The 14,082-nt window shown below is 46.9% G+C and overlaps 1 protein-coding gene across 1 annotated transcript; it reads right to left on the minus strand.

Moving 5' to 3' along the window:
• Positions 1-8,259: 8,259 nt before the first annotated feature.
• SPRY1 (sprouty RTK signaling antagonist 1) lies at positions 8,260-13,119 on the minus strand. The gene is made up of 2 exons (XM_086962188.1): positions 12,812-13,119; positions 8,260-10,448 (listed from the first exon to the last, which is right to left on the minus strand). Exons 1-2 carry the CDS (start codon positions 12,823-12,825, stop codon positions 9,443-9,445), a joined length of 1,020 nt encoding a protein of 339 aa, XP_086818314.1. The 5' UTR covers positions 12,826-13,119; the 3' UTR covers positions 8,260-9,442.
• Between the last annotated feature and the right edge of the window lie 963 nt (positions 13,120-14,082).

A 14,082-nucleotide genomic window follows, 5' to 3' on the forward strand; every position in this document is an offset into this window, starting at 1 on the left:
AGCTCTGAAAGGCAACAGGAAATTGGCGTACCGCTAATCTGCAGCCAGCCATTCAGAGCAACAAAAGGGGACATTCCTGCAAAAATATTCGGCATTAGGAACTCGGGCAGATCCGCCTCGGCCGAGAGTGCATTAAAAAAACTCGATAAAATATATACAAACCAGTTTTTTTTTAGTGGCGTTACAGAATGTGATCTTCCGGGTAAGGTCTCGCCAAAAGAATTCAATTTCTTGGCGAATGCGGGGTTCCTAAATTAAGCAAAACTGGAAACCCAGGCCTCGTTCAGATAAGGCCCCAAGTGGACTCCACCCATTAAATCAAGCGCGCTGCAATATTCTCTACAACAGAGTTCATTCATCTGCTTCTCTCTGAACCCAGCAAACACAAGGAGATGATGGGACGGAGCGCTGAAACTTTTCAGACACTCACCCCCAGTCACAGATCTGAGTTGATTCCATCATCGTTCTTTAGCTCACTTCACCACCTCAGTTCAGAACCAGCTATATGCAAATCAGTCTTGACCCTGTGCCTCATGGGAACAGTCCAGCCCGAACTGCCATGCCAGGTCTTCCCTGAACCGGAAACAAGCATCCTGAGACAATTGTGTCTTATGCTCTCTCTGAACCCAGCACAGCGTGAGCGCTCTCAAATAGGAATGTCAACCTGTGGCTATCTGATACACCGTGGCCCCCAAGAAAGCAATCAAAAGACCCAGTGCCTGTTGGGTTACAAGGTACTGATCCTGTATAAATTTGCCAAAGTGGGTTTCAGAAATTGATGATATCAACTAATGCAACTATATATGAGGGCAAGTTTTATGTAAATAAAACAGGCACTCCTTGAAATATTCTAGGGTGCCAGTTGCGTATTCGGGTTCTGTGAAAGCCTGCTGCTGAACGAGGCTATCTGAATGCTCGAGTTATGATATACCTCTCAGAATGCTGGGGTCGGTCTATTATGGTCAGTCAGGTCTTAGGCATCTTCTTACTGCTCAGAAGGTGGGAGTAGAACAGGTGCGTTTGAATGCCCCACGCTTAGGGTGCTAGGGCAGCAGGTACACACTATCCGCCAGGCATCTGATCTCACAGGCCCACAGGAACACATAAATGAGTTTTAATTTGTTAGAAAATAATGAGTAATTTAGGCATGCTTCAGTTAGCATAACTAGGCCACACCGTCAATCATTCATAGTGTTGCATAAAAGTGTATGTTTATTTTAAGTGTATGAGCCTGTACCTTGGGCATGTGTCCATTACAGAAAGGCAATGAAAATGCATTAGACATAGCCTGTCCTAATACAAATGTATAATGTGTTCTACTCCAGAGGGAAAAACAGGTTCAAGTTTACTGAGCCAACCTCCGCAGTAGTAAAACAAGCTAGTGTATACATGTTTCATAATGTATGATTTAATCTTCTTAATTAAATATGTAGTTTTAACCAAGACAGTGCTTTAGGAAGTGGGAGTCACTAGAAGTGTTGTACCAACTAATTGATTGGTTGTCGTGAATGAAACCTTTTTAATCCAGTCCTTCTACTTAATATCATGCTAGGAAAAGTGAAGACTGCCTCTGTTAGTTTATTTTAAAGATTAATTTAGATGCTTATAATTATTTTGAATAATTAATCTTTTTGCCTTTATAAATTATAATATTTTTGAAAAAACTCACAAGGTTATTAACTCCAAAACCTTATCACGTGCAGTTTTATTAACAGCCTTGGACTGAGTTCAAGTCATTCCCAGTCTCATCTAATTATCCTCTTAATTTTCTATTTTGGGGGGGGGGGTGAGGGAGTTTTATACAGCACGAACTCCACCCGAAGGTATCAGAGCACTTGTTACTTACAGACAGACACATTTACTTTCGTTATGCACAGGGAGATTAAATGATTTGCACAGAATCACAGGATGTTGAGTGTCCGAGCAGAAACTGGAACCCGGTCCCCCAGCTTCGAGGTGGACCACTCTAGCCGTTAGCATCAACACATTCTTAACCCCTTGGCCACGGCGGTAAGTCCGCCTCGGCGCTGGTGGGTTGGGGGGCCGCACAGCGCCACCATGCTTGGGACGGAACCACTCCGTCACGGGCGCGCTGTGCTTGTGATGGAGTGGTTCCGTCACGGCTCCGCCCGCTCATTAGAACGGCCGCGCAGGCGCGGAATTCCTGTACCATGGGCGAGGCGGCCGCGCCGTGATGGAACCACCCCGTCACCAGCACAGCGCATCCATGGCTCGTGACTGAGTGGTTCCGTCACGAGCACGGAAGAGGTTAAGGCAGTTTGCTTTGTGCCTTGGAAGTAAATGCTGCCCATTGCTTCTGCAGTGCCCTGTATATAATCATAGCCACTATAGTGCACTGCAAAAGGTCATGTAAGGTTATGCTTGGTGTACTAGGCAAGTGGAAGGTAGCAGACGTCACTGTGTGCTTATGGCTCCATACTGTGGGCTAGAGATGCAGACACACCCAATGCCAGGTCCTTGCGAGGCTAGCCAGTAGTAAAGAAGAACAAGTCGTGAAACTTCACTATATTTTTTGCCACATGGCATTTTATGAAAAATAAGACTCAGACTAGATGAATGGGTTGCAGGAACCAGGATGTCCATTTTCGATTCATGGTAAAAAAAAAAAAAAAAAAAATCTTTGCTTGCCATTGGGAGTATCGGTGGGCGAGCACTGGCTGGTGCCTACTAATACAGAACTACCACCGTCTTAGAAGTGGGGGGCACAAGCGCTGCCCCCACTGCCCAGTGACAACATTGGGCAGTAAAGCCCCAGCCATGAATTTGTGGTAAACTAGAAAGGCCAAGGCTGCTCCATACAAGCAAGTCACTAACTATCAAAATGCAACCTGAAACGTTTAGCAAGAGAAAGGGGATCCCCGGAAAAGCTGTGCATAGCTCAGAACATCAAGGCTTCACAAGAGTTGAACGCACACCACAGAGCAGAGGGACAGCAGACAAGAAGTCGATCTACAATGCATGCAAGACCCATGCCAACACGGTATGGCTTGAACTGCAGACCAATCGTGGTGGCGTTTACTTTGTGTGGTAAATAGATGCACGGTGGTGAGATTTATAAGGACTCCTAGGTGGCTACTACCATCATTTGAGCAATGTCTAGCAGTCACTAGAATACTGTCCAAGGGGACAGCTCACTTTCAGATCTGCTCATCACTCTTACCATACAGTATCAATGTAAACATTCAGGAAAATAGCGACACTAACATAGCAAGAATAATTAAGCTGGGATGCAGCTGTAGCCCTCCACAGCAATCTGTGGCCCAAAACCACTGTGCCTACTAATTAGACCAGGCTTCTCCAACAACTTGTGAGCCACTGGTAGCTCTCCAGCTACCAAGAAGTAGCTCTCCTGTATCCAGTCCAGCCTACTGAAATAGCTTTAGCTTGACTGGATTAATATATGTATACCAAATTTGAAAAATATTGCATTTAAACAAGAATGTGTGAATTTTTAAAACTGATAAGCTCATTGTTGAATTTCCAAAATATATTTAAAGCTGATATTTAAGGGATACGTCTTGTGTCGTTGGGAAGGCTAGTTATTACTTAATATTACCTAGATGCCCGGGGCATTTAAGATATCGCTAGTATGTATTACTCATGTAAAGGCATTCCAAATTGAAAAATCTTTTTGTTCCCTTTACATTAATGTTGACTAATCTGCCTGATGCAGAGCTGATTGCGGCGGGTAATATAATCTTGTCTGATGTACTTATTATTACAACACTAATTAGTACCTAATTGTTTCTATTGATCATAAGTGGCTCTCGTAAAAGGAAAGGTCGGAGACACCTTGAGTAGACCCACCTGGGCACTAGGGTCTGCACCGTGCTTCGAGAGCCTTCTGCCCACATAAGGAGGTGTGTCAATTGAACACCACCGACCGGTGCACCGAGACAAAAAAAAAAAAGACACCATGCGGGCATCTACACAGGGACAAAGGATGACTTTCTGCCGTGACTGTAAGCATATTGGGGACCAGCAACAACCCATCCCCAGTATAGGAAAGCACGGGCGAAACGTTACTCAAGTGACGCTAGATAACTATCCGTTTACTCCAGGGGCAGGCGTATTCGGTTTCTGGCCTTAAAACTCCTAACACAAAACGTAGGATTGGAAGTATCTGATCCAAGTGTTTGACTGGCACCTAAACTTGTGGTGTTTTGGGGAGGGGTGTAAATGAAGACCCAATTCTGGACAGCTGCTCACCTTTCTACATCAGATTTCTTAACAGCCTCACTAGCTGCACGATTGTCACCTGACCCGCCCCCTACCCTGCAGGGATCCCAGAGGCTCCAGATGCCACCACTCACCACCTCATCCTTTCTCCCAATCACGAACGCGAATTCACCTCCAACGCATACCCAAATTATATATTTTTTCTTAAGAACGCGAAAGCTCTCCAAATACGGTCCGTTTTGTGACCAGACAGTGTAAATTAAAGGCACGATATTACTACCAGTACTGTAATACACACGACATGTTTAATTTAAACACACCCAATAAAGGCTGAAACCAGCACGGGAAAAGTTGAAATATCAGCACTCTCCGTAGAGGGTCGGTGACTGAAGGTTTCCCCTTGTAGGAGGCTATGGAAAGGAAAATCATCTATAACAGTTCGAAACCTACTCGGGCAGGTGATTACTCACAGGAACACAAAATGTTTCTGCCTCCAAGAAACTGCACGGCTCCTCACGCCCCACCCCCATCCAGCTTGTCAATGGCCAGTATAGCGCTGCAGGAAGGAACTTAAAACGGCTATATATTCCTTATTAATTGTGCATTCAATTCTTAAAGAACCCGCTGTCCCATCGCGCCCAAAACACCCCTTTATAAGTCTCACAGGAGAGCAACGGCAGGAACTACCACTCCACCGCCTCCCAACATTAACTCAACCCATAAATAAATGCCCAGCTCTTACCTGCCCCGAAGTAAAGCGTGCAGGCAATCCCTACTGCTGCGGACAGGGGGCAGTGTGGTTTCATCTTAAGTTTGGAGGCCGGCTCCACCCTTTGCATCCCGATAGGTGCTTGGCAAAATAAGTGGCACAGAACACACACGTTCCCCCGTTACCATTCCTAAGAATGCATAGAACACACAAGTTCCCCTGTTATCATTCCATGATGTGCTGCTGACCCGAAAAATTCCGGAAGGTAGAACTGTTGGGAGCATTGTGTTATACAAAGAATAAGCACTTTATACCCCATAAATATTTTCTGGGAGCCAGCTCTCTAAAGTAATCCCAGTTGTGCACAGCAATTCAGAAAGTTTAACTTTTAGTTCTGTTAAACCGCGCCATGGTAGAAGGCTTCACTTGTAGGCGTATTTGTATTTATGTATCAAGTATCCAAATTTAAACTTTCCAAAAACCTAAAACGTGTACGCTGCACCATCTGGATTTCTGAACGAAGAGCACTTATTTCTCGTATTTTAGGTCAGAGGTTATGGTAGCTAGGACTCTCAGAATGCAGCTTGTAATAGTAATAATGTCGTTTAAACGCCCTGTATTTTTATTAAAAAAAAAAAATTATACAAGTTACTGATATGCCCTCATTTTTTTTCTCGAGAAAGCATCTCGGAGAACGATCAGAAGAGGGCATGGCTAATTGAAACAGCAGAGCTCCTGGGAGCGGGCATTCCTCAAGCCACACTTCAAAGGAGAGCGCAGAAGAAAAAAAAAAGAAACAGGAAATCCACTCGGGAAAGCCCGAACAAGGAAATCCCAAACTGATTAAGGCGAGGTAGGCATACAATCTGGAGGTATGAAGCGTTTTTCTAGGAGAGCAGGCTGTTTAGATGGGGAAGCCTAGGGAAGAGAGGAGAGGAAAGAAAACGGTCCACTGAGCGAGGAGGCTCGCTGCAAGTGGACCCAGAGGCCTGTGACCACGGGCCCTCCAGGTCTTCGAAAACATCTGAAAACTAGCTGTGATGCTTCCATATTTTGGGAGGGATTAAACGGGGAGAACTACCACGAAATCTGTGGACACAACACAAAGTACTGCCAAAAAAACATTGACAACGGTCTTAGTGCCCATTTTTTAGGTGGTTAGGTTATGTTGATAGCTACTGTTATGGCCCATCCCGTGATGCTTTGCGTGCATTCTCCACCTGTGAATTCAGGCATGGATAGAAGACTGCAAATAGTTTTTTAAATATCTGTGGGACATTCCAAGAAATCTGTATTTCCTGCAGAACATCTGTGCAGCAGATTTAGTGCTCATTATAGTACCAGAAAAACAAATTGCATTTGATCCACCCCAATGTAACAGAGGTGAGCAACCACTAAGATGTCTGGCTGGTCTCGAGGTGCCCTTGGAACCTCGAGCCCAAAAGGTGCCGAGCCTTCATGCAGATCGTGCCACCCATGCTTTAATCTCACGCGCCAAGAATTAAAGATTAACCTTTGATGTAACCTAGGAGACAGGAAGAGGTGCCCATCTACGGGCTGCATTGTACACTGTGAAACCAGAAAACATGGGACAAACTTTTTCCCAAGCTCAACCAAAATTGTTTGGCCTAAGAAAGTATTTTATTTCACCTCTTTTTTCCCCATTTCACACGTATGAGAGCACGACCATAAAAACAAGTTAAGGATGTGAGTCGTTTGATTTAATCTACTACAGACTTGCTGCAGGTATGGAATCTAGACATTACCATAGAGAGGGAAGTGTGTGTTTTTTCAAGTTCATATTTAATAACTAGCACTTTAATAAATGCATTAAACAACCATGTGTTACATGCTGTTTGTTGCACAATTTTCATGCCCAACATTGTCATGGCTCGGCACATACACGGCTCTTAAAGTCATGCCAGAACCTGGGCTCTGATCGACCAGTTGACTTGTCCACTTCTAATGTAACATAAGTTTGGCCTATATATCCCTCGTTCACACAAAAAAAAAATACATCAGGAAAAGGTGTCAGCCATCCATGGTATTCCTGCCTTATCGTTCACCCCATTGTCAGGGACAGTGGAATTACATGGCAAGGTAGGAGCAAGTTAAGCAGCAGGGTTGGCAAAATCAAGCAGAAAGAAAAAAGGCAAATTATGTGACGTAATGCGGTACTTTTTGTGATTAGCAGCACTTCATAATTTAGTTATTTTTACATGTTAACATGGTCTCGGCAAAGGTTCAGTTCAACAGCCAAATACAGTAATAAACAACGGAAAGGTGACCAGTCTTTCTTTACGTAAGGCTTTCCACTACGCTACATACAGCATGAGAGGTTGGGAATTTTAGTAACTTTTCAGCCATTTGCGATGGAAACCCACATATAGCACAATGATTTGACGGCACTCCATTTTTGGCTGATATACAGTTTGTGGAATCCTACACCATTAGAATTAGTTCATTGGTTGTAACTTACAATAAATTGTGTTGGCCGCACAAAGTCCTACAAACTAGTAGACTAGAATGCTTATCAACACTGTGGATAGAAGATAATTTGCGATCTCCAGCTAACGCAGCCCCAAATGTAAATGAAGATGTAGGACAATCAAAACGAGGGGGGCTGGCGACACATTTCTTTTCCTCCTCAAAATGAATAAAAAGGTATAAGACTGGCCATTTTTAGCGACAGAATGCGAGAGGACCATCAGCCAGCTCTTCATATGGGAAGTCCAACTTTTAAACCGACCATACATATCAAGCTACATAAAAATACTTGTTATCTGTGCACCACAACAAGAAATCACAATGCGCCTCCATTAAGGCAATGTGGATCTGGGACCAAAATATATTGCTGAGAAGTTCCTGACCCAACTCGTAACTCAGGGCGCTGGAGGTATGGTGAGAACCTATACCTTCAGCAGAGATTTCCTGTAGCTATTCTACCACGGTACGTACATTGAACAAGACGACCTTTAGTGACCGGAGAGGAAATGCAGAACAGAGAAGACAATCCACTAATGGGAGTTTTTTTAAGGAAATGGAAAATACCAGATTTTTGGGACACGAGTGTAAAAAAATGTATAATGTAAGTAAAATGAAGGCCCAACTCAATTAGTGGCGAAAGAAAATCCAGCCGCATACCATTACAGGATATTAATATGTCAACCACATTAAATCAAACAAAGTACTATTATGATGCGCCACACCAAGGACAGGGTGGGGTTGCTTCTGTTTTATCATCTTAAACAGTCCCACAATCATACTGTCTCATTTCAGTATCACGTCCATACACAGCCGGCTTCAGAAAAGCCCACAAGGAAACGGGAAGTAACCAGAACAGACAGATATTCATTAATTAATATATTTTCTGCATTATAGTTAACATATGTACTTTTCTTTTGTCACCCTTATTTTGTTAAGTATTGATATTTTGTTATAGTCAGACACGAGTAAAGTCAACTGTCTTTCGCAATAAATATCATAAAATAATAGAGATTCACATAATAAATATTCTTTACAATAAAAAAAGCTTTAACAGACTTTGTCATAAAAATAGTCGGAATTCAACTTTGTGATTTATACATACAATATACAAAAAACGCCACATGGCGTGGCTAAGGCAATTTAACGCACAGAAGAGAAGGGTATAGTAAGGGGAGTGGAGGGTGAGTCTGAAATTCAAAAATGTTTAAGAGGAAAAAGTTTGCGGAAAATCGTAAAGAAAGAATGTAATGACATTACGGGAGTGTAGGTTGGAGGGGAGCGACTTCCCTTGCACCTAGAGATAACCCAGGCACACAGAGAACACAACTGTAAGGAAGAAAGGGATATAGATGGGAAAATAAAACACGAACACGTGCAAAGGTAGACGGTCCTTCAGAGTTTACAGAAAAGGGAAACGCAGCCATATTGTCTCCAATGTGAAGATCTAGACAGAGAAACATCTTAGAGTGACAGAGTTCAAAAGCACAAGGCACCCCAGATTGACAGGGACACAAGGAAGGAGCTACACTAGAGCAGCTGCCCATTAACTATGGCAACCATGTTGGCCATAATGCAGGCGGCGTTAAGTTTGCTCTCCCATGAGAACACATCTAGTCTGGATCAACAAACTCTGGATGATGGTGAAAAAGTTGGTATGCATTCAAATATTTTAGGATTAACCAGACAACTTTAACTACACATTAGATGATTGGTTTCAAAGTGTCATCAATTCCAGGTGCTTTACGTTGTAGGGATCCAAAGCAGAGACGTGTTACCACCTCCTAGGCAGCTGGCACACCCTCGCCCATTCTTTCCACAGGCAGGTGTGTAAGGTTTCCACAGGTCCCACTGCAGACACTTGGAAGCACCATCTAGGTCCACACTTACCCAGGGCTAGCCATACCGAAGGACAACATTCCAGGGTTTTATTGGACCAGGGTGGCTAAGGAGGCCATTGAGCAGATGTTGGAGAAAGTGGTCTACAGAACTGGCACCCAGCAAGCAACAGTATTCAAGGGAGTGTCAGCACCCCCCAAAAAAATCAAATCACGACGGTTTGCTTTCACCCCTTGGTTGGCAACTCTCCAGTTTGCAATAGACTGTGTTTGAGTTTTTACACCGGCAACCAGGACGATTGACCCTGTCATAGCATGCCCGGCACAGTTTAAGGCATCCCTTGGCAGGAGGGTAACACAGCAAACAAGGCAACAACAAGGACATGGCTCCCATGCAAAAGTATCTGGAGAAGCAGTGGGCCTGGGAGCAGGAGCAAGGGTTGTCCGCACACGAGTCCCCCTCGTCGTCGTTGGAGCAGTGGTAGAAGGCGCCCTTGACCAGGCACATGCACGTGCTGTACTCCACCATGGTCTCAGCTGAACACAGGCACTGGCGGTTGCAGGCCAGGCAGGAGGGCAGGGCCCGCGGGGCAGTGCACTCCCCACACTTGCACTTCCCACACTGTTCACAGATGAACCTGTGCTGGGTCATGTCCTCCTCCTTGTAAGCGCTCTTCGGGTCATCCACGACCAGGGACAAAGTCTTGGGTTGGGTCCTCACTGTCTTGTCTGACCTGTGGCCAGAGCCAGGCCTGGACTGGGGCGACCGTCCCAGCAGCCCCTGCTCCGAAGAGGCACTGCTGTTGCTCCCAGAACTGGCCGCACTGCCCGTACTGGTGGACCTGCTCAGCACGGGAGGCCGGGCCTGCGCCACCACCTGATTGGCCCTCTGCTCGTAGTTGTTATTCACATTAATCGGTATAATCTCATGAGTCCTCTCGTGTTTCTCCTGCCTGGGCACAGTCTGCGGGCCCGTCTTTTTCACCATGGATGGGCCTTCCGTGTACTCGTTGCTTCCTCGCAGGGCTTTGATCTGGCCCAGCGACAAGATGGCTGCCGGTGGGATCTCCCTCTCATAATCCACCCTCTGCCGGCTGTCTAGGGCGGGCTGCTGGATCACAACTAATGAACTGCCACTGCCATGTTGACTTTGGAGCTCCATCTGTAGTGATCTCGACTTCTGGCATTCAACGGGAACCTGGCATGCATCTGAAATGCTGTAGGGAGATAGAGAAAAACAGGTGAGGCCATGGAGGCTTAGAAAAACTTGAGACAAACTTTAAAATGTACATTTGCCACGTGATTAAATCCTATGTGGGTGCAGGTGAAGGAGACACGTGAGTGTGCAGTACGCCAGAAAGAATACACTTCTGTGTGCTACTTACAAAACACAAATCGGAAAAGAGACAATGTCCCATACATTAAAGTGGAGTTGGGAACGGTCACAAAAAGCTTATGGTACAACGTGTTGACAAGCATTCAGTTACAAGGCAGGTTTACTTTCAGGTGAGAGGGTATACTTGCACATACATACTACGCTAACAAGTAACGTGTGCACAGACATCTGTTGCAAACCTTCAACTTGAAAGATTAATCAGACCACACATTAAGCGTTTATGGCTCGCGAGGAGTAGATAAAAAATGTAAATAGCAATAGAATACACGAGGCTGTCCTTTGAATGCCATCACACCATCTAGAAACAGCACTACGTAATTATGCACAGACGAAGCCTAGATTCGAACTCAGGGCCCCATCTTAGCCACTGGATGCCAGGGGCTTTCAAGTATCTAGGCCGAGCATAGACTGACAGCAGAATAGCCCCGGTTCACAAAATAATCAAGGCTGCGAAGGAAGCAGGCAGCACGACGCTGCAGGATAGGACACGTCCTAAGTTACACGGCTTCCACCACAAAGCTGCCCGGTGGGCATTTCTAACTTCGCCCACTAAAGCAGAGGGAAGCCCCAGGAACTCTGCCCCCTCGTCTCCTTCTAGCACTGCCATGTGCACTTTTGCTACGCGACGGTCCTGCGTAGGGGTGGGTGTGTGGGGGGAAAGGGCACGAGTTTGCGATTACACAAGTGTGCTGACAAAACAAACATTTGCTTTCCTGTACTGACAGCTACGAGACTAATCTGAATATACACGGGCCAGAGAAGGGCGCAAGGTGGGGGAGAAGAAAGCAATCAAAGATCGCAAATGAGAACAGGAGCTGTGGACAAGGGTGCAGAATGCACTTCATGTGCCCAGGTGATGCAACTAGCCCACGAGCTCTATCCGATGGCACGGGTGACATGATCACAGTGCATGCATATCGGCACTGCACCCATAGGCGCACTAAGCATGTATGTGCCCAAGAGATATGAACACCTAGTGAACCTTGTGGCTAGATTGGTAATGGGAAATTCAAGTGCATAGAAGGCGGCAAGAGCACTTGTGCGGTAAAGGCTGGATATAGATGGATTGAAGGGGCAGAGCAGCTGTGACTAGGGGCACAGGAGCCCCGCATGAGTATAAGAGCTGCAAGAGTCGAGTCTTCGGGTACACGTCATTCGCATAACAGCTGCAGCAATGGGCCGAGCGCATTGCGTCTGCATAAATGTGTGGAGAAACCATGTGTGCAGACCGACTCTGGTAATAGGGATAGTAGGCACATCGTAAGCATACGTGTTGTTTCTAGTGGCGTACACAGCTTGTCATATGCATAAAAGGGTTATCTAGGGATGTAGCAAACACTTCACTCGCAGAACCAAGGCGAGCAGTGCATCCTATGCATCGTGGGAGCCCTCAAAACCTAATTTCGTTTAAATGCAAGCAGCCCCTCAACCATAATGGCATCAGCCTACTTAACTGTGCAACTGCAGAAAGCAACATGCAGCAGCCCCAAAGATACCGCTCAATGAAAGGAAATCAACATGCATTTTTTATGAAGATGTTAAATATGCAGTTTTAGTGGACCAACGAGTGCCACCCCCCCACACACAAGGCTAATAAAAAAAAGGGGCCCATTGCCTCTCACAGCGGCCCCTAGAGAGGATACATACACTGCACACGTAAAATTCAACAAGTGTGGCTGCAGGGCTCATCTTATCAACACCATGAAAAGGTACCTCAAAAAAACTTTACGCAGTTCTAGGTGAGCGGCGTTTGAACCCAGCTCGGTCACACCACACGCAGCAACAAGGCATCTGATCACTGCAGAGCAAGACAGCGCACAGAACTAGATACGGCATCGATCTCTGCCATGCCAGATACAGACTGCCCCGCCTTCCTCGCAGTGCATGCACCCCCTGCACAGAGAAAGCTGCCTAGCCCTTTGGGAAAGGGCAATCTCCCTGGACACTGTGCCCCCCGTTCTCCCACAGGGTCGGCACGCAGTTCATCTCGTTTGTTGCAGCACAAAACTTGCACAGCTCTGCAGCACACCTGTCTCCGGGCTGGGCTCTCCGGCCTCCTCAGGCAGCCGGAGTGACCTTTCTTTCCCACGACTGAGTCGCACCTGCTCAGCACGTGTGGCGCGGGTATATGAAGGGCTAAACATTCCTGTGTGACGGCACCTCGGCTGCATGGGCCCTACTCACCTCTGTGCGATCATTCACCCCATGCAAATCCAAAGCGGAGCCCGGCGCTCTCGCACGCTTCAGGCTCCGGGCCCGTGCGCCATGGCTGGGTACGGCTGCAGAACAGAGGACCCCAAGGCCTGAGCAAAACAAATACAAGGGTTCTCCAGGCGGCCGGCTCCTGCCGCTACGAGTGTGACTGCCTCGCGCTATCGTGTTGCGGGCGGCTCCGAGTCGTGTTATGGCTCGCGCTCCGGGCTGCTGTTCACGTTTGCTGTCTCCGCTGCTAGTCTCCTCCACGGCGCGCGCTCTCTCCGCACTGCATGAATGGGGGCGCTGACGCTGGAGATTTGTTCCATCCAAGCCTTCCTATTGGTTATCCAAGATGGGGGCCAAGGATAGACCGAGGGGGAGCAAAAAGGTAGGCGTGGCGTTCGCTGCAGCAGCCACCGCTGATTGGCTGAACAGTGAGAGGAGGGTCAGGGCGCGCGCGGCCGCCGCTGGGCAGGGAGAGAAAAAGGGAGCGCGCGTGCGGGGCGCCGGCCAGGCTTGTTTATTGCAGCTGGAGCTTGAGAAGCGCGCGCTGCCCGGGGGGGCTGAAGAGGGGAGGCAAGAAGGAAGAGGCCGCTTCCCGCCTCACATCCGCTTCTGGCAGAGGCAAGGAGATGGGCGGGGCCACAGCCAGCCTGCAGCTGGCGTGCCAGCCGAGAGCGCGCGCACGCGCAGTAAGGAAGCACGCGCCGCACGCAGCCCGCAGAGGTCACTGCAGCAGCGGCGGCCTGCGGCTTTACACCTGCGGATTGTATGCAAGCCTGGCATCCGGTGCAGGTCGCAGCCGCATCCTCGCTGCCCAGCCACATCGTACGACTCCCCTCCCCCACTGACAACGTTTTTTTTGTTGTTAAACAGCTGCCAATGTTTCAGAGGAATCCCTTCTACGAGGCAAGGCAAACAGCGAGTGGGATAATCGCGCGCACTAACATATCACATTATACGATGGGCCTTGCAGCAATTGCGCCCACTGTCTCGGGGGTTTACACATAGGTAAAAAAAAAATCAAATTAGAACATCATCCTAATGCAGTAGGGAATTCCCACATTGAGGTCACACAGAATGAAGAAGTCAAATAACACAGCTTTCCATATTTCAATGTTCTGGGCAAAAGTAAAGGTATGCAAAAAATGTTTTAACTATTGACTCAAATGTAAGCAGGAAAACTGATTTAGTTGTTTTTATATTTTAGAGGTGGGTAAGAATCTTTGCCTGTAAATGTCACGTTTTAAGATAATGTT

The sequence above is a fragment of the Lissotriton vulgaris genome, chromosome 3_1 (assembly GCF_964263255.1).
Source record: "Lissotriton vulgaris chromosome 3_1, aLisVul1.2, whole genome shotgun sequence".
NCBI lineage: Eukaryota > Metazoa > Chordata > Amphibia > Caudata > Salamandridae > Lissotriton > Lissotriton vulgaris.